Source organism: Phyllobates terribilis, unplaced genomic scaffold (genome assembly GCF_046119375.1).
Source record: "Phyllobates terribilis strain yellow unplaced genomic scaffold, ASM4611937v1 Scaffold_13__5_contigs__length_258822181, whole genome shotgun sequence".
NCBI classification, from domain to species: Eukaryota; Metazoa; Chordata; class Amphibia; order Anura; family Dendrobatidae; genus Phyllobates; species Phyllobates terribilis.
In genome coordinates, this window is record NW_027362773.1 from 213942698 (window position 1) to 213962683 (window position 19986).

General features: G+C 46.1%; 3 protein-coding genes across 6 annotated transcripts in view; 2 read left to right on the top strand and 1 right to left on the bottom strand.

The window, feature by feature from the left end:
* Positions 1 to 3043, top strand: part of PKD1L3 (polycystin 1 like 3, transient receptor potential channel interacting) — a 46529-nt gene extending 43486 nt beyond the window's left edge. Inside the window, exons 28-31 of one of the 2 annotated variants that reach the window (XM_073659277.1) lie at positions 209 to 419; positions 494 to 595; positions 771 to 902; positions 2249 to 3043. In XM_073659277.1, coding sequence (XP_073515378.1) covers positions 209 to 419; positions 494 to 595; positions 771 to 902; positions 2249 to 2359 — 556 coding nt within the window. In that variant the 3' untranslated portion in view covers positions 2360 to 3043. The remainder of the gene's footprint in view (positions 1 to 208; positions 420 to 493; positions 596 to 770; positions 903 to 2248) is intronic. The other variant, XM_073659276.1, reaches the window with a different exon arrangement.
* Positions 2476 to 8614, bottom strand: IST1 (IST1 factor associated with ESCRT-III). Of its 3 annotated transcripts, none has more exons than XM_073659278.1 (10): positions 8460 to 8614; positions 5786 to 5885; positions 5485 to 5665; positions 4770 to 4857; positions 4596 to 4679; positions 4405 to 4515; positions 4137 to 4322; positions 3825 to 3941; positions 3149 to 3191; positions 2476 to 3036 (listed from the first exon to the last, which is right to left on the bottom strand). In XM_073659278.1, exons 2-10 carry the CDS (start codon positions 5871 to 5873, stop codon positions 2849 to 2851), a joined length of 1086 nt encoding a protein of 361 aa, XP_073515379.1. In that variant the 5' UTR covers positions 5874 to 5885; positions 8460 to 8614; the 3' UTR covers positions 2476 to 2848. The 3 variants fall into 3 exon arrangements, with proteins under 3 accessions (XP_073515379.1, XP_073515381.1, XP_073515380.1); XM_073659280.1 differs by lacking the exon at positions 8460 to 8614 and adding an exon at positions 6581 to 6717; XM_073659279.1 differs by lacking the exon at positions 8460 to 8614 and adding an exon at positions 6535 to 6661.
* A 4078-nt stretch (positions 8615 to 12692) lies between these two features.
* ZNF821 (zinc finger protein 821) lies at positions 12693 to 19031 on the top strand. Its single transcript, XM_073659591.1, has 7 exons — positions 12693 to 12819; positions 15923 to 16010; positions 16569 to 16676; positions 17137 to 17261; positions 17349 to 17453; positions 17578 to 17744; positions 17958 to 19031. Exons 2-7 carry the CDS (start codon positions 15971 to 15973, stop codon positions 18592 to 18594), a joined length of 1182 nt encoding a protein of 393 aa, XP_073515692.1. The 5' UTR covers positions 12693 to 12819; positions 15923 to 15970; the 3' UTR covers positions 18595 to 19031.
* Positions 19032 to 19986: the final 955 nt, after the last annotated feature.

Below are 19986 nucleotides of genomic sequence, written 5' to 3' on the forward strand. Positions count from 1 at the left end.
TTAGTGCTGATGCATCACACACATATCAGATTATAAAAATATTTAAACACAAAATTGTAATGTAACAAAATAGATAAAAAGCCAAGGGGGTGGGGGTGAATATTTTCACAAGCGACTGTATGAGGCTGTTGAGTCTGGATATCTCAGCCGTGTGAAAGCAGCCCAACCCTGGATGTTCTTTAGTGGTGTCTTACCCCTTTCCTTGTAGATTTGTCAGCTTCTATGAGACCGCCACCATAGACGATGCCCAAAGTTACACCATCGCCTTTCTGGTATCACTATTAACTATCAAACTCTGGCGACTCCTGAATCTGAACCCAAATCTGCACCTGATCACGACGACGCTGCAGAAGGCGTGGAACGAAATCAGCGGCTTCCTTCTCACCATCCTCATCCTCCTGGTGGCGTACTCTATCTCAGTGAGTATTGTGCACCCGCGCAGCGGAGCTTTATATTTTAATTTTAGATATAAATTTATTTAATTACTTTTTAGTGCAACTTACTTTTCGGCTGGACCATTCCCAATTACAGAACAGTGACGGACTCTGCTGTGACCATTATCAGCCTTTTAATTGGCATTTTTAATTATGATGAGGTAAGAGACGTGTTCACACTCACATCCGTACCGCAATAGGTTACCCCTTCCAAAACTTTGCAAATTTTTCAATTAGTACCATAATTTCTCACCAATCTGCCCGCGACGCCCATGCCCCTGCATGTCAGTATTACAGAGCTTGTGACTTTCCCCCCTGACATCTCTCCTTGTGCAGGTGATCAACCTGGACCCCGTCTTGGGCTCCCTGCTCATCTTTACCTGCGTCATCTTTCTTGCATTCATAATTGTCAACATCTTCTTGTCCGCTTTATTGAACGTCTTTTCCAGCGAGCGCAAGAACCCAACGGTAAGAATAAAGCAGTAAAAAAACAAAACAAAACAAAAAAAAAAAAAAAACACATTTGCAGCAAATTAGGTCACAAGACTTCAGAAAACAAAATGCTTATTGTAACATTAGGCAGGGAAAACTTTGAAAAATGATGAACAATTTGCTTCTGGCTCCCTTTGTCCAGTGTCCAGACCAGTCCTCCGTGGCAGAGAGTTTTCACTTCTGCACCCAGCGTCCAGGGCACCTTTGGCACTAAATACGCACTGTGACATTGTGGGGCGTAAGAAACAACAGAGGAGAGGATGCCAGGCACAGAAGGGAAGACGCGCCAGCCCAAAGGACCGGATGCCGGAACAGGGCAGCCCGACTCAAATTGCTCATCTTGATCAAACAATCATTGTGACATTGACTTTCAAAGGAAGCACACCAGCCTCATTGGGTCTAAAAATCTATTTAATAACATATCCCAGTTGGTATGGTGAAATCAGGTGACAGATCCGCTTTATTGTGGAGCTTAAGATAAAATTTAACAGCATACTCGCCTCCCGTACCAGCGCCCATCTGTGTTGCTCAATGATCACATGACAATGTCACGTAACTACTCCAGCCCTGAGAGCTAAGTATATTTTTAGATTTTTTTTTATATATTTGATACTGCATTGTGGAGTTATTGATAAGGGATTGTCCCCTACAAGACAACCCCTTATTAACACACACGGTTTAAAAGGTGTTTTCTTACCAAACCCCATACTGAAAGGTCACCATTTTTATCCCAAAGATAGTGTCACTCACATGTTAAAAGAATTGCTTTATTGATCCAGTGCTATAAAAAAAAAGAAAAGAAAAAATAGATTAACACAACAGCACAAAAATTAAAAAGTCAAAAAATAAATATCTGCTGCGCTCCCAGGCAACATGTTTCACACCTACGTGTTGAGGCTTGACAAAGGACCATGTAGGTGTGAAACATGTTGCCTGGGAGCGCAGCAGATATTTTTCTGCCTTTTTAATTTTTGTGCTGTTGTGTTCAACCATCTTTTGTGCCTTTTATAGTACTGGATCAATAAAGCAATTCTTTCAAGAAGATGTGAGTGCAGATATCGTTTGGACAGTTGCTATTACTGGAGTATTTTGCCGTGCACCTGGACAGGTGAGCCGATTGCGGATAAAAATGGTAGAAAATGTGAAAAAGGAGCATTGCAACTTATTTCCATTCACGTGACTAGCGCTGAGCTGCAATACCAAACACAAGGATACGATACTCACGAACATGAATGGCGATGATGCTGATTCTGGACGTCGACCCCTTCTCTCAATGCCAGACCACCTAACCCCAACCTCATCTCCCCTGTTCCAATTTTTAGCCATATGAAGAAAAAGAAATTGTGGACATGCTCATGGTAAAGCTGTCGGGGGTTTTTGGAGTATCCAAGAAGCAAGAACAATCGTCAGCGGGGAAGGAGAAGCTGTCGTGATCAACCTAGTCCAAGTCATTGCATAGTGAGAGGAAACCTATTTATTGGCAGTAAATACATATATTTCAGCTGCTGATATATTCCTCATTTCTGCTCTATAATCACTGCGCAAAAACTCTGGAAGGCCACTGCTTTATTTTTAAGAAATGCACGCTCATACAAGCTGAACACAAGTTTGTAAAGGTTATGTACAAAGGTTAGAAAATCAGGTAAGGAAGCAGCTCATTAATATATTAGCAGAGATCAGTCCTTTGTTTCTCCCTTTATGACATTTGACCACATAACATAGAAAATATGGCAGCTCTGGAGAAATAAGTCCTCAGCTTAGACTCCGCACCGGGCCAGTGGCCCCTGACTTGGAAAAGCCACCGAATATTCAATGTAGGGGTAATCAACACATCAAACCTGCATTGGGAGGGGAACCATTTTCACCCCTCAGTTACAGGAGGTTTTATAGCCGAGGGATCAGATCGAGAGGTTAAAAGCTTTCTAAGTTTTCTTCTTCAACTCCTCGAATCTGCGAGACAGGTCATCAAAATCAATATCTTCTGAATTGGAAGTTGCAGCTCCAGCGGAAGCAGCGGGGAGTGTGTCTGGGACGGAGGGCAATTCTGGGAGGACGAAGTTATCGGATACTTTCGTTCGTGGTTTGGCGACAGGTGCAGAGTTACCTGGACCTGAAGAAATGAGAAAAATGTGGTTAACCGCTGTTCCTCATCTCTATCCAAACTATATATAATAAAGCATTACTTCTGACTATTAGTCATGCCTGTCTTTATGAGCACTCACCGTCTTGAGGAGGCGCGTTTGCCTGCGGCCCGACGTCACCAATCTGTTGGAGACAATGAGTTATAAAGTTGGTGCAAATCAAATTGCAGGACCTGGTCTAGCAGGTATCCATCAGTCTGGAGCCCTGCATACCGCCTCTTCTTTTGACTGAGGTCATCGTTGCAATGTGGTGTGTACACAACGTCGCAGCAGATCGGCTAATCAAATGAAGACCCGCAGATGCCGGGGAGGGGGGTAGGAGGTGGAACGCAAGGCTCAGATGTGGCCACTGGAATAGTTAATTTAACAGTTCGCACATTCGAAGAGTAACTGCACTTTCAAAACAAACTTTTGACATGTTGCGGAGACGTGCCGAAAGTTATTACTGGGGGTTGGGGTGCAGTATACCCCATCAATTGGAAGAAAAAAAAACAGCACAGCTCTCTTCTAATTTTGGGTGCCATTCTAGGGGAAAGCAGCGCTTCAGTCCCTAAATTTTAACAAGAGGGGTCCCAGCACCCACGTCTGACGTTTAAGGATTCTTCAAGCCATCTTATGATGCATATATGAGCTCAGACTGTGACCTCAGTGCGCCACCGATATAATCCAGAGCCAGACGGAGAGAAACGTCGGACACAAGCGCCGCCGGTACCACTATCTCTACTGTGTAGCATCATGTGCACCCTCAGCTACTTACAGACTCGTATGTCGGAGGCATAGATGGGATTGGTGGGGGCCCCATGCCCATTGCTGGAGGATTTAGGTTACCAAAAGGTTGATAGATTCCCATAGGTGGTCCATTGAATGTCTCCTGCTGTGATTAGGAAAAAAAAAAAAGCGTTATCACAATGAAAACGACAGAAATTACTGGTGTACTTACTGTGAAAATTTGGCAGTATAGTTGTATAAAATTAATTGAATGAGGGATTTTATTTTTAGGATTATACAGTCATACTGACATGGATTTTTGAAGTAAGGGCACCCATCTCATCAGGTATAGCTCACATACCGGTCCACCATGTGCGGGGTAACTGAATGGGATAGTAGGAGTTGGCATCTGCATAGCTGGGATAGTCGGCATTGGTATACCAAATCCTCCGCCGCCGCCGCCACCTCCTCCTCCTCCTCCTTTTTTCATGTCATCTGAAAATTCCACATCTATAAGATCTGCCTCGATGCCCGTGGGAACCTCGGCCTTAAAATGCAGAAATACAGGGGGTAAATGGAAATTAGAAGAGGTGTAGTGTCAGTAGAGGATAAGGCCACTCTTCACCTACCATAACCACAGAGTCCGGCTCATAGGGCACATTGTAGTTCTTGGCGATCTCAATGAGGTACCTCTCGACAAGAATTTTTGGAGGAGCCTCAACACTCAGCTTGTGCATCAGCTACAAGAAACAAGAAGTCACAACTAATATAATATAATATCTTATCGAATACAAGGTCACCCGGTGACAGCAGCACATACCCGATCATTGACGGTTCCGATCTGGTTTGTCCTGCACAGCTTGCCGTATTCTTTGCTATACTTGGCGCACAGTTGATCCGCGACCTGCGGGAAGAAATAGCGGCGCGCATCAGACCAAGGTCATAGTCCGTAAGCTTTTTTTTTTTTTGCACACGTACGCCACCAACAACTCACTATTTTCAGTTCAGACACTTCAGTCTGGAGACGTGGAGCCGCCCAAATTAACGTGGAGACGGCTTCAGCCAAACCCGGATCCAGCTCTCTGGAAGAATACACGGATAAGATTTTTATTATGGATTTTGATGAGGATCTGCAACGGATCAACGCAGAAAATGTGTACGTGTGAATGTAACCTTAACAGGTTACTTCAGAGTTTGGCTCAAAAGACTGCAGGTGTGAATGCAGCCTAATGGGGCATGCCTTAAGTGTCCGATTAAATCAGTGTTTCCCAAACTCCAGTCCTCACGGCCCACGACCGATCAGGTTTTCCTTCAGTGAGAGAATCAAGGCCTTGCAAATAATTCACCTGTGCAATATTAATGAAATCCTGATTTGTTGGGGGCCGTGAGAACTGGCGTTTGGAAAACACTGTATTAAATGATGCCTGACAACTAGGACCTCTGCGATCCTGAAAACTTTAGTGTTCCTTTATTCTCAGTATGGAACGTATGGATGGTCCTGTGATGTACAGACATCAGAAATGTCATGGGGTCCTAGGAATGGGACACTCGCCAAACTACTTTTAAAGGGGGGTTTCTTTAGGATATCGCTGTCTTATCCATATTAGATGGGTCTAACCCAGCCCCCCACAGATCAACTGATTTGTAGGGGGAGCCGGGTGTCGAAATCCCACCGATCTCAGCATGAAAAATCCCTTTAAATCTCTTACTTCATTGACTGAATTAACCCGAATCTGGCCAGCAGCAGATCACAGTACAGCTCTAAAATCTCCATGGCTTCCACCAGGTAATCTTCTCGGATAATGTGCTCCACCCGGATCCTCGCTCGCTCATCCTTCCCCGATGATAAATAGTCCGCGATCTCCTTCCGAGCCTTTTGTGCCAACTCAGCTGCAAGGAGAATGCGAAGAAGAGAAAACTTACAAGGCGGAAACCTATGTGCGTACCCAGTCATGTGCACCCCCGTCTTCCCCGTGGTGCATACCCCTTTAATTGCAGATAGTTACTCACTTTTCTTCTTCTCCAGGAGTTTTAGTCGGTTTATGACAAGTCTCAGATTCACTCGAAGCCGCTCGGCCTTGAACCCGGAGCCCAACATTGTGCTTCACTCCTGCAAATAAAGAGATTCTCATTGAGGAAATACAAAAAAAAGGGGGAAACTTACTGGTAAAAAGACTAAAAAGTAAGGCGCTGTAGTATGGTGTCACAAGAAATCTAGAGTAGAAGCCACAAGAAAATCAGGATGGAAGTGCACTGGGGGCGTGACTGGCTTTGTCCCCGCCCTCAATGCACTTCCATATAACTTGCACATTCTATAAGAAAATAAATCTGCTATAATCCTGTTGGCCGGCAGGGATCAGGGAAGCTGCGGTGCATCGAGGAGGGTTAGGATTACTTCCATTGTTCTTTTTTTAACCAGTCTGAGCCCTTAAAAAAAATATTCTAATGCACCGGTGACAGATACAAGTCACACGGAGGATGAATCATGCAGTTCGGGGAGTATAATTACAAGACATCGTGACCTTTCTAACTTCCTGCTCCGCCCGCTCTGCACTATTACATGTGTCTGATGTCACTGCAAGATGCTGGGAAAACATACGGAAACTAAAGCATCGTACTCCCCCCTCCACCTGGGGTGGACAGATAAAGTTGGGGAAAAAAAGTAGAAAAGTTAATACAGCTTATTAGAATTCGATCATTTTTTGGTCTACAGCTCCTATGCGTCTCCACGGTTACAGAATACTGTTGGTAAGCTGCACCTTGTATACAGCGTCACGGCACATTACTTGTGACAGGTGACCCCACCTGAGGACTGTGAGGTAATGCAGCACATGACTCCATGAGGAGGGCGGCACCGTGCACTATAGCACAGAGTACAGCAGTGCTCTATGACCTGCGGCTCTAGAGATGTTACAAAACTACAACTCCCAGGATGCAATGACAGCGCCACCAGAGTATAATGCTAAACTGCAACTCCCAGCATGCAATGACAGCGCCACCTGAGTATAATGCAAAACTACAACTCCCAGCATGCAATGACAGCGCCACCAGAGTATAATGCTAAACTGCAACTCCCAGCATGCAATGACAGCGCGACCTGAGCATAATGCAAAACTACAACTCCCAGCATGCAATAACAGTGCCATAATGAGGTTAGCAAAAAAAAAAAAAAAAACCTGCACGCTACCGATCTAAATTAAAAGGGATTTAACTAGATCTCCCCCCTTCCATAGTCAGGGACCCCCACAATCCAGAGAGTAGAGAGGCTGCATCTAAGTGTTTCCTGCACATTGGAGCTCCCAGCCAGGGGTCTGCAACCGACATTTGCAGTGGGAGCAGCCATAAATCAGCCGAGCTGCTTCTTTAATTCTCAGAATTGGCGGAGATCAGACCCTACTGATCCAGAAGTGACGACAAATCCCCTTTCATTTCAAAATCTGAGGCTAAAAGACAATTCCTTTATATTCAATTGAAAGATATATCCCAGTCTGTTAAAGGGCACCAGTCATCAGGAAATATCAAGCAATCATCCCCTTAGTATAGCGAAGTGCTGCACTCTGATGGAATACTGAAAGGCTGCAGCGGTCACGTGACCGCCGGGAACCACAACGCCGAGATCACTGGAGCGGTGGCGGTCTGAGAGGTTAGTATATGGCACTAATAATTTTATGGGGGTACCTAAGTAATTTAAAAGTAACGGACAACCCCTTTAAATATCACTTATAAAAGGGATGATTGGAATAGTCACTCGAAGGCTCATACTACTCTCTTAAAGGGGTTGTCCTGGACCTATCCATACTGAAGCCTGGCATATGGCTGGGAAGAAACAATGTAGCACTAAAGTACAAGCGATCAATCACATGGGGGCGGCTAAGATATTTTATTTAAATAGAACAAAAAATAATAATTATCAGTATAAAATCACCCTCCTTTTACAGAATAAAAATAAATGAAACACAAAAACACATTTGATATCGACACGGCCGCAAATGTCTGAAGTATGAAAATACAAAATTAATTAACCCTTTTGGGGAAAAAAAAATGGAGAAAGGATGCCATTTTAAGTTACTACACCCTCTAACCTTAAAAAAATAAACAAACAACAAAAAAAAAAAACAGGTACACAACTATATATATATTAGTACACAATTTTTTTCCCCTAATTTGTTTGAAACACAAAGTCTGGTATCGCCTAAATCGTGCGCTCCGGAGAATTATTACCACACACTGGATGCCATAAGAAGAAAAAAATAAAAGGAAAAAAAAACAATGGCGGATTTGTGTTTTTTTTTTTTTCCCCATGACATTTAGTGGAAAAATGAATCAAAACTACAACTCGTCCCACAGTAAACCGGCCCTTGCATGGCGATGAAAGGGGCCAGGTGGGGGACATGGCAGCAGGAAGGGGTTAATGGGGTCCTGGAGACATGGTGGCAGCCTATGAGGGCAGAGGGTGGCCGGGAGCAGGTGCAGGGTCTCAGCTGCACGATTTGCAACCTCTCATTCACTGACAGCAAGCAGAGATATAGAAAGCGATGAGGGATGGAGACAAAGGCAGTTACAGCAGTGACCGCCCCGCCTCCACACACCGACTATGGGGCACAGACAGCCGCTGTAAGGGGCTGCATTATGTATGAGGGGAGACACAGGAAGGGCAGTCAGACACTCCGGCCACCGTACTCACCGCAGACCGTGCACAACCTCCGCCGGGTGTACAGGCCTCACTGCGCCGCAGGCTCGCTCTACCTGTCAATCCCTAGAACTGCGCAAGAACACGCCCACATCTGATGTCACGACGGTGGGCGGGGCTAAGGAGTAGAAACTAACGCTTCCTAATGACGTAAAAGTCATGTGCCACGGTGGTGGGCGGGGCTTAGCCAGAATTCAGCAGAGAGGTGATAGGTGGGAAACCTTTACTTCCTGGTGACGTCACGGCCATGTGACAGAGTCTTGTGCTCTGGGATGCTGCGGGCAGAGGAGTGGGCTGAGTGTAACTCTTTGCTGACCAGTCTGCTTCTGTACATTACCACCTCTAGTCTCAGTGACCACTGCTGCCATTACTACAATTTAAAGGGGTTGTCCATTTATGGATCAGGCTAAACAGTGACCACTGCTGCCATTACTGCAATTTAAAGGGGTTTTCCATTTATGGCTCAGACTAAAGAGTGACCACTGCTGCCATTACTGCAATTTATACGGAGTGTCCATTTATGGCTCAGCTCAGGCTAAACAGTGACCACTGCGGCCATTACTGCAATTTAAAGGGATTGTCTATTGATGGCTCAGGCTAAAGAGTAACCACTGCTGCCATTACTGCAATTTAAAGGGATTGTCCATTTATGGCTCAGGCTAAACAGTGACCACTGCTGCCATTACTGCAATTTAAAGGGATTGTCCATTTATTTGTAAATAAAGCCTAATTACTGCGCGCATGTTCATTTTTCATTTTCCCTCCTTCCAAGAGTCATAACTTTTTTTTTATTACTTGTTTTTTGTGTCACGAGTTGCAGTTTTGAATGACGCCATTCATTTTACCATAGAAAATTGTGGAAAAAAATTCCCAAGCGAGGTGAAATGTTCATTTTGTTTTTACGGTGTTTATTAAAAATGATCCGTTAATATGATTCCGCAGGTCAGTACGATTACGGCAATACCAGGCTTGGGTATATATATATTTTTTATTATATATTTTTAATCTGTGTCATCATTTTTCAAGACCTCCTATCTTTTTTTTTTTTTTTTTTTAAGTCTCTGTTGCCAGAGCTGGGTAAGGGATTGTTTCTTGCACGTCAAGCTTTTTATTGCATTTTTTTTGGAAGGAGTTGTGGTGCATGAAAAAATGGAAAAGCTAAAGTATTGATTTTTTTTTTTATTTTATTTTCATAGATGGGACTTTGACGGACGTTGCGATATCAAATATGTATATTTTGTTTATTTTTTTTTATACTTTTATTTTTGAACTGGGGGAAAAGTGGGGGATTAAAACTGTTTTATTTATTTTTAAAAAATATTTAAAAAAAAATATGAATTAAAGGGGTTTCCATTGTAAAGAAGTTATTACCTATCGTTAGGATAGGTGATAATTTGCTGTTTGGTGGGAGCCCCACATCTGTGACCTGCACTGATCGGAGAAACCTTTATCCCTGTTACTAAATGGAAAGGCTGCACATGCTCGACTGCTGCTTCATTCATTCTCTACCAGGCTGGCAGAAGAAGCAGCTCTTGACAGCCCCATAGAGAATGACTGGAGTGGCGGTAGAACATGTGCAGCCTTTCCATTTAGTAATGGGCATGAAGGTTCCCGTTCCTCTGATTGGTGCCTGTCTTAGGCCCCACTATCAGTATTTGGTCAGTATTCGGTCAGTATTTTTTCTCAGGAGTGGGAGCCAAAGCCAGGAGTGGGTGATAAATGCAGAATTTTTCACTTGTTTCTATTATATCTTTTCTCTGATTGTTCCTCACCTGGTTTTGGCTCCCACTCCTGAGAAAAAATACTGACCAAATACTGATGGTGAGGCCGTGGCCTTAGGTGTGGGACTCCCACCAATCAAGAAATATTGCAAGTATAGGTGATAACTTGTCTTCCCCAGACATTCCCTTTAAATAATTAATTACATTTAATATTAATATCATATTTATTAAAATGATGTAAAAAAAATAAATACAATTAATATAATTAAAACAAATTAATTATGTTTGATATTAATATATGAATTCATATTAATATAATTGATATAAATGTAATGTAATTAACTAAAAAAAAATAAAGTTCAATATTGATATAATATTAATTAATATTAATATAATCAATTTAAATGTAATATAATTGATTTAATAAATAAAATAATTACATTTCTATTAATATATTAATTAGTATTAATACATTCAATAATAATGTAATATAATTAATTTAATAAATGCATCAAGTTTAATCATTTAATATTAATATATAATTAATATAAATGAAAAATAATGAATTAAATTAATTACATTTAAATACGGTAACTTATTTTTTTAGTGCCTCTAGGAGACATGATCAGTGCCATAGTATAGTATTGTGTAGTGAAATTGATGATTTGGGTGCGCTTCACAGCACAATCGTAATGGACCGTGTGCCAGTTGTTGCCGTCAGTGCTGCATCCGTTTATCTCATATGCAACAGTAAAAAATAACGGATGACACCTGGATGGCCGAATATTGTGACCAAGCTGCATTCAAGTGAATGGAACCGAGCTCTAATACCTCATACAACCTACAGACAGAAGTGGCGCTGTTGGTAGAAGAAAGCAACCATGTTTTTCTAATCCTATTCAACCCTTTTACTTTATATATGAAATTTCCCTCCACAACTGATCCCAGTCTGATAGCGCCATGCGTCTATTCCGGTAGGTTGTCCACTACTCTGATAACCCCTTCTGAATCTCTATGTTTTGCCCCTGTAAAAGAAAATCACCTATACTCACCTCCGGAGCCTGCGCCATTCCAGCGGTGTCAGCACTGGCTCTCCCGGGGATTGTGTGACACTGTTATGTCACGCGATCACTGAGGCCAATCAGCGCTGACTTCACTCTCAAGAATTGACATGCCGCTTCTTTTTCTATGTGAAAAAAAAAACACGTGGAAGAAAACACAGCCCTGTATGCACTATAGGCACATTTCCCGTTATAATGAAGAGGAAGCTATGTCAAAGACGTTGATGTTCAGGTGGATTTTGGAGCAGTTTTATTATGTGGCATTTCGTGCGGAATCCGTGTAGAAAATTGCGTAAAAAAACTCCTAAGGTCACGTTCACACGTTCAGTATTTGGTCAGCATTTTACCTCAGTATTTGCAAGTCAAAACCAGGAATGAGTGAAAAATATAAAAGTGGTGAGTGACGTGTTTCTATTAGGCCATGGCCCCACTATCAGTATTTGGTCAGTATTTTTTCTCAGGAGTGGGAGCCAAAACCAGGAGTGGGTGATAAATGCAGAAGTGGTCACTTGTTTCTATTATACCTTTTCTCTGATTGTTCCTCACCTGGTTTTGGCTCCCACTCCTGAGAAAAAATACTGACCAAATACTGATAGTGGGGCTGTGGCCTTAGAAGGGGTGTTGGGGGGGGGGGCATTTGTTTTTCTGAGAGGAGGCAAAAACCCAATGTCAATGGTAAAGATTAGACCCTGTGCACATGGAGCATTTTGAGGATTTTTTTTTTTGGGGGGGGGGGTCGTCTCCGAAAAACACCCGATAGACTCCTCCTATTCGTTCCTATTGTTGTTCCCACAAAAAAGGCCAAGTGACTAAAAAAAGTGACCCGACCGTTCTTCAGGGGTCTTCCGCTCCAAACACAAATTGTGTAAAAATGCCTCACAAAGGATTAAAAAAAACCTTTGTGACTCATAAAGGTTTTTTTTTAAGCCTTTTTGAGGCATTTTACCTCATAGAACGCTGGTGTTTTATTCATTGTTTACAGGATTTTTAACAAATGCCTAAAAAAAGACTTAAAAAACATAAAAAAAAAATACAGAGAACGTTAAAAAAAAAAAAAAAGATAGAAGGAGCGGTTTCTGAAGCGGCCGCCTCAGAAAAAAAAAGCGTTAAGTGAACGTCGCCTTAGCGGCCAAACGGAAACGTTGGGGAATGGGGGCTCTAGCTACGCGATATTTCGACTGTTCTGGGGAAAGCATGGCTGACAGGGTGGCGGTGTCCCTCGTCTTTTATGGGGGGGGTACATAAGCGGTCTGCAAAGCGACTGCAACATGTCTGCGCCGCCATGTTCCCATTACTAGTGCCATCATGGGGAGCACCATTACACTATTATCGATATTTAGGGGGTCTTTTATTGTAAGCACTATGGTGATGCCGTGTGAGGGGCATGTGACTGATTATAGACATGTACTGTACTGCACAATGGCCGACACTCCATCATCCCCCCTCTCCCTGGTCACATGACCACGTGACGTCATCAGAGGGCCTCGCTCCCTCCAGCAGATGCGGCCGCCGCATTCACCGTCTGTCTGGAGCCGGGATACGCCCGGACACCGGGCCCGGGGGATCATGCATGTGAGTACAGGGAGTGGCCGTGCACCGGAGCTCACTGCCGGGCAAACTGCCCCGGGGTGCGCCGCTGTAATCATTGCAGGGGGAGATGAATGCAGCGGGCTGGGGAGACATGCAGAGTGCGGGGCGCCCCCTGCTGACCGTGCAGCCCTGCACCATGCATGCTCCATACATACCCGACCTGCACTATGGGCGGTGTGATAATGCAATGCCCAGCTGCGCTCCTCCTCCATTCAGTGCAGGCCCTGCTCCAGGGTTATGGGGCCCTTACACTGCCAGGGGCCCCTCCTCACTTTCTGAGAGTGATAACTTTTTTTATTATTTTCAGGTCCATACAGCTTGTTCTTTGCGTAACAAGCTGGCGTTCAGTCATTACCGTTTTGGGGTCCGTACAACTTTCTGATCAATTTTTATTCAATTTATTTGGGAGGCGAAGTGACCATTAAACTGTAAATCTGCCATTTTTCTTTTCTTATTTTGGCGCTCGCCCTACTGGATAAATATTGTGACGTTTTATTTAACTTTTTTTCTTTATTTTTTTATTCCCCCTAGGGTGTGGGGGTGGGAGGGTCATATTATTTTGTACACTACCGTATAAATCATAAAATTACCAATCTCCTATGGAGAACCAGCCTCAAGGCCATCCGCAACCTGCAATCATGACACCTTCCTCCATTTCCAACTTCTTAAGGCTATGTGCCCACGTTGCATTTATGCAGCAGAAAATTTCTGCTGCATAAATGCAAGTTCTCTCCCGGAAAAACGCATGCGGAATTCCGCACGCGTTTTTCGCGCGTTTATCATGCGTTTTCCACATGCGGAATTGCCTTGCGTTTTTTATGCATTGGACTAAGGCAATTCCGCTTGCGGAAACGCAAAATTAAATGACATGCTGCGGATTTTTGAACGCGGCATAAACGCTGCGGAAAAATCCGCAACATGTGCATAGAACTTGCGGAATCCCATTGGGGACCATGGGGTGCGGATATACATGCGTTTTTCAAGCGTTTACGCTGCGGAAATTCCGCAGCATATACGCTTGAAAAATGCTACGTGGGCACACAGCCTAAATGCCGTTCTCATGATTGACGGTGGCATCAAACCGCTGTGATTACAGTTGGCTCTTATCGCAGCTGTTACATTCTGGTTCTGGCTGTAGGACGTGGCTCCATACAAGTATGGCGGATGCCACAAATTGAAGCCTGGGCAGGTGTGTCAGGTCCAGTAGTAGGGTGATATCCGGGACTCTTGCTGGTGTCTAGAAGGTGGGACCCCCCCGCCCTCTTGCTGGTGTCTAGAAGGTGGGACCCCCCCGCCCTCTTGCTGGTGTCTAGAAGGTGGGACCCCCCCGCCCTCTTGCTGGTGTCTAGAAGGTGGGACCCCCCCGCCCTCTTGCTGGTGTCTAGAAGGTGGGACCCCCCCGCCCTCTTGCTGGTGTCTAGAAGGTGGGACCCCCCCCGCCCTCTTGCTGGTGTCTAGAAGGTGGGACCCCCCCGCCCTCTTGCTGGTGTCTAGAAGGTGGGACCCCCCCGCCCTCTTGCTGGTGTCTAGAAGGTGGGACCCCCCCGCCCTCTTGCTGGTGTCTAGAAGGTGGGACCCCCCCGCCCTCTTGCTGGTGTCTAGAAGGTGGCACCCCCCCGCCCTCTTGCTGGTGTCTAGAAGGTGGCACCCCCCCGCCCACTTGCTGGTGTCTAGAAGGTGGCACCCCCCCCCCTCTTGCTGGTGTCTAGAAGGTGGCACCCCCCCCCCTCTTGCTGGTGTCTAGAAGGTGGCACCCCCCCCCCTCTTGCTGGTGTCTAGAAGGTGGCACCCCCCCCCTCTTGCTGGTGTCTAGAAGGTGGCACCCCCCCCTCTCTTGCTGGTGTCTAGAAGGTGGCACCTCCCCCCCTCTTGCTGGTGTCTAGAAGGTGGCACCTCCCCCCCCTCTTGCTGGTGTCTAGAAGGTGGCACCTCCCCCCCCTCTTGCTGGTGTCTAGAAGGTGGCACCTCCCCCCCCCTCTTGCTGGTGTCTAGAAGGTGGCACCTCCCCCCCTCTTGCTGGTGTCTAGAAGGTGGCACCTCCCCCCCTCTTGCTGGTGTCTAGAAGGTGGCACCCCCCCCCTCTTGCTGATGTCTAGAAGGTGGGACCCGACCCCCCCCACCTTGCTGATGTCTAGAAGGTGGGACCCTGGGACCCGACCCCCCCCCCCACCTTGCTGATGTCTAGAAGGTGGGACCCGACCCCCCCCCCCCCTTGCTGATGTCTAGAAGGTGGGACCCGACCCCCCCCACCTTGCTGATGTCTAGAAGGTGGGACCCGACCCCCCCCACCTTGCTGATGTCTAGAAGGTGGGACCCGACCCCCCCCACCTTGCTGATGTCTAGAAGGTGGGACCCGACCCCCCCCACCTTGCTGATGTCTAGAAGGTGGGACCCGACCCCCCCCACCTTGCTGATGTCTAGAAGGTGGGACCCGACCCCCCCCACCTTGCTGATGTCTAGAAGGTGGGACCCGACCCCCCCCACCTTGCTGATGTCTAGAAGGTGGGACCTGACCCCCCCCCACCTTGCTGATGTCTAGAAGGTGGGACCTGACCCCCCCCCACCTTGCTGATGTCTAGAGGGTGGGACACCCCCCCCCCCCCTCTTGCTGGTGTCTAGAAGGTGGGACACCCCCCCCCCCCCCCCCCCTCTTGCTGGTGTCTAGAAGGTGGGACACCCCCCCCCCCCCCTCTCGCTGGTGTCTAGAAGGTGGGAACCGCCCCTCCCTTGCTGGTGTCTAGAAGGTGGGATTCCCCCCCCCTCTTGCTGGTGTCTAGAAGGAGGGATCCCCCCCCCTTCTTGCTGGTGCCTAGAAGGAGGGACCCCCCCCCCCTCTTGCTGGTGTCTAGAAGGAGGGACCCCCCCCCCCCCTTCTTACTGGTGTCTAGAAGGTGGGACCCCCCCCCCCCTCTTGCCGGTGTCTAGAAGGTGGGACCCCCCCATCTTGCTGGTGTCTAGAATGTGGCCCCCCCCCCCCCCCCCCCCTGCTGGTGTCTAGAAGGTGTTCCCTCGTTTTTGCACATATTCTGCATTACATTTTTCTGTACTTGTTTTAACTTTTTATCTTTTCCCTCAAAAATTTCAGAGCTGCTCTGTGTAGGAGGACAGCGTGAATGTAGCCAGTTCTCATAAGATGTCCCGGAGGAAACAGACAACTCCAAATAAAGTACATTGTGAGTACCCTCCTATCCAAACTTGTGGAGGGACATACGGGAATATGAGATGCAGTGGTCTGCATGGTGAGCTGTAGACACAAAATTACTCCTGCAATGGAATAATTTTTGCATGTATATATTTATACAGATGTCATTACCCATTCAAATTGTTAAGACAGTCTGTCGGCACAAAATGACTGTTCAAACCAAGCACAGGTGCACCCTCCGCGCAGCCACACAGCTCCATGCTCCTTCCCTCTTACTTGTTTTGCATTTTTCTTCTGCTTTTCTCTTCCTTGATTGACCGAGGAGGTCGGAAAGTGCACTGAGCTGTTTGGCCATGCCAAGGGTGCGCCGATCACCTGTGCTTAGTTTGAACAGTAATATTGTGCTGACAGACTCCATAGACAAAGTTGCAAGTAACAATTATCTCAGGAGAAACAGATGGTCTTCCTGACCCCCGACTCAGCTTGATTGACAGGTCTCTCATAATATCCAGAGCTAGGTGAACCCCCCCCCCCCCCCCCGGGAGGCGTCTAATGGTATTTTTGTCCTTTTTTTTTTTTCCCTCCTCAGGGGAGAACATGTTTGCAGGATTGGAGCAACAAGCTTGTGAAGCGATGATGAAAACTGAGATTATAAAGCAGGAGGTGTCAGAGATGGAGCAGAACGAGCGGAGTAGCAGTGAGTCGGGTGCAACGTGATAGTCTAATCCATCGTGTGCTTTTCACTTACGCTTCTTCCTTTTAAAAAACCAAAGGGAGATGATCGTATTTGTCTACATCTCCATGCAAAGAAATTGTCTTGATCCTACATCTGGGTGAAAGCATTAAAAAAAATGTCTGTTTGTGTAGACGCCGATTGCAGTCATGTCCGTACATGACTGCAATCAGCGTCTGCACAGACACTTTTTTTTTATGCTTTTACAGAGATGTAGGATTATGACCCTCTCTTTAGAAGGAGATGCAGACAAATACTGGTCAGAGTTATCTCTGATCCTGGCCGTTGGGAAGCATCAGCCATTCCGTTCATCTCCTGGCTTCTATATTGCAAGATTCGGGAGCAAAAGTCCCCCTTTATGGTGGGATTTAACAATCCTCAGTAGAATATCCCCTTTAAGGGCTGTCCCGTTTCCTTATTCCAGGCGACAGTGATGAGGATACTACAATTGATGAGCTGTCATCTCCGGCCTCTGAAGACGACAACACTGAGAAGGAAGATGAACCAGGCGTAAGCAAAAGGATGAGGAAACGGGAAGGTGCATCCATGGTAAGGGGCATAACACGAGGGATAATGTATGGCAATTTCATATATAGGGCACGCTGATCTTGTGACGCTCCCTTCCTCCTTTGATAGGTCCATGAGTCTTTTGACGGCAATCTGGATTCTTCGCTTTTTATTTGCCCCCTTTGTCAGCTGGACTGCGAGAGCCACGAGCAGCTGATCACTCACGTGTACCAGGTAGGCGACATGCATTATCCCAGTAGGGACTCTTTTATTTGGGTCCCCAAAAAAGGGACATTTACCTAACCGACCTGACTTCATTTATTCACAAATTTCCAAATTTCCATCTTCTCATCTTCAGCACACAGCTGCCGTGGTGAGCACAAAAAGCTACCTGTGTCCGGTGTGCGGCCGCGCTCTCAGCTCCCCGGGGTCCTTAGGACGACATCTACTGATCCACTCGGATGATCAGCTTTCCAATTGTGCTGTATGTGGCGCTCAGTTCTCCAGCCATGACACCTTCAACAGGTAAGGGCTGAAATCTACAGTGAGGATTAGAAAAAAAAAAAAGTGTCAGGACTCCTGCACGACAGTCAGGTATTGACCATGCTGCCTGACCAGCAACTGTTGGCAGGATGTGATCAGGTGCTGCTCACCTCCTGATGTGAAGTGAGCTGCATCGGAGCTACCCTTTAAAATACATCCTCAAAATAACTTAACTATTTCCTCCGTGTTTTCCAGTGAAAAGCTGCCAGAGGTTTTGTCTCTGGAAAGCTGGGACCAGAACAACCCCAAAAGCCCCAGCGGTATGGACTTCAATGCTGTTTACCCTGCTGGAGTATTACTTGTGTGCAATAACTGTGTGGCTTACAGGAAGATGATGTCAACCCAGACCCCCACAGTGCGTAAGTGGGCCAACCGTAGACAGAAAGAGCCTGTGCAGGCCCGAATGCAAAGGCTGGAGCGGGAGCGTACCGCCAAGAAAAGCAGACGAGACAGCGAGACCCCCGAGGAACGAGAGCTGAGACGGATGAGGGACAGAGAAGCTAAGAGACAGCAGAGAATGCAGGAGACAGACGAGCAGAGAGCAAGGCGCTTGCAGCGAGATCGCGAGGCCATGCGAGCAAAACGGGCCAACGAGACACCAGAGAAACGTCAAGCCCGACTCGTCCGGGAGCGAGAAGCTAAACGGTTAAAACGACGACTGGAAAAGATGGACATGATGCTCCGGGCGCAATTTGGGCAGGACCCGTCGGCAATGGCAGCTTTGGCTGCGGAGATGAACTTCTTTCAGCTTCCGGTAGGGAGTAACGAGCTGGAACAGCAGATTCTTGGGAAGATTGCACTGGACGATCAGAATAATGGGACCCTGCACTGATCATGGTGGGGGAGAAGGTTGTGCTTTTGCTAGAATGTGATACTTTTATCAAATTTTTCTGTATACCTCCGCTGGGTCTCTCCAGAACTGAGAAGACCTCTTTCCTTCTCCCTACTAGAGTGGTCTATGTTGCAATCCATAGCTCAGGATTACAAAGCTGCTGGAGGGGGAAATGTTTAGTACCTACATTGTTAGTGTGGATATTACAAAGGGATGATTATATGATGAGCGCAGGATCGACGGAGGTTACTGTGCGGCCGGCGCAGCTCAGACTGTGATACAGGGTATGAACACACGCAGACATCACATTTTGCTCACGTGGCTCCCGTCGTGCCGTGTCTGAACTCTGCAGTAAGTGCGCTGTATGTGTGTAGTATGTGTTATTTATGTGTGTATGGCAGAGTATCGCAGCGACATCCGTGTAACGTGGAGCTAATAAATTATTTTAATACTGGATCTTCTTCGAGGTTTTTACAGATATAAAATGTTGCATAAATGAGCGAAAAATTGCTCTAAGAGGTTTTTGCTCAGGTGGTGCAAAGGATTTACATGTCAAAAAAAAATGAATGGCCGCCATAAAATGTAGGGGGCTGAAAGCCATCGCTACCGACTCCTTCATGGACAGGTGTCAGTGGAGCCCACCGATATTGTCTGTGTATGGGTGGGCAAAAATCACTGCCCTGCAAGGGTCAAGTTTGGCTATATGGATAACTTACTGAGAACATCCCCTTTGCAGAAGCGATCTGACTAGGCATGCTCTTAAATTTGACCCGGCTGTAACTCTGGTGAAGGAGTCCGTACGCAAGCTTAAAGGGGGGCATATTCGATAATACCACAAATATATGCAATTTTTCAGTTTTTAAAGTGAAAACGATTCCACCTATAGACAAATTTGCCACTATGCATAGCGGCATCATGTTCTGGGTGTGGGGGCTATACAGTGGGTACGGAAAGTATTCAGACCCCTTTAAATTTTTCACTCTTTGTTTCATTGCAGCCATTTGGTAAATTCTAAAAAGTTCATTTTTCTTCTCATTAAAGTACACTCTGCACCCCATCTTGACTGAAAAAAACAAATGTAGAAATTCTTGCAAACTTATTAAAAAAGAAAAACTGAAATCACATGGTCATAAGTATTCAGACCCTTTGCTCAGTATTGAGTAGAAGCACCCCTTTGAGCTAGTACAGCCATGAGTCTTGGGAATGATGCAACAAGTTTTTCACACCTGGATTTGGGGATCCTCTGCCATTCTTCCTTGCAGATCCTCTCCAGTTCCATCAGGTTGGATGGTGAACGTTGGTGAACAGCCATTTTCAGGGCTCTCCAGAGATGCTCAATTGGGTTTAGGTTAGGGCTCTGGCTGGGCCAGTCAAGAATGGTCACAGTTGTTC

Coding starts and splice junctions, on each gene's coding strand:
- IST1 (XM_073659278.1), bottom strand. CDS start 5,873: ATGTTGGGCTCCGGGTTCAAGGCCGAGCGGCTTCGAGTGAATCTGAGA. Junction 4,516..4,595: donor TCGGAACCGTCAATGATCGG/GTATGTGCTGCT, acceptor TGTTTCTTGTAG/CTGATGCACAAGCTGAGTGT. Junction 3,942..4,136: donor ACCCCGCACATGGTGGACCG/GTATGTGAGCTA, acceptor TCCTAATCACAG/CAGGAGACATTCAATGGACC.
- ZNF821 (XM_073659591.1), top strand. CDS start 15,971: ATGTCCCGGAGGAAACAGACAACTCCAAATAAAGTACATT. Junction 16,011..16,568: donor AACTCCAAATAAAGTACATT/GTGAGTACCCTC, acceptor TTCCCTCCTCAG/GGGAGAACATGTTTGCAGGA. Junction 17,745..17,957: donor AGCCATGACACCTTCAACAG/GTAAGGGCTGAA, acceptor CGTGTTTTCCAG/TGAAAAGCTGCCAGAGGTTT.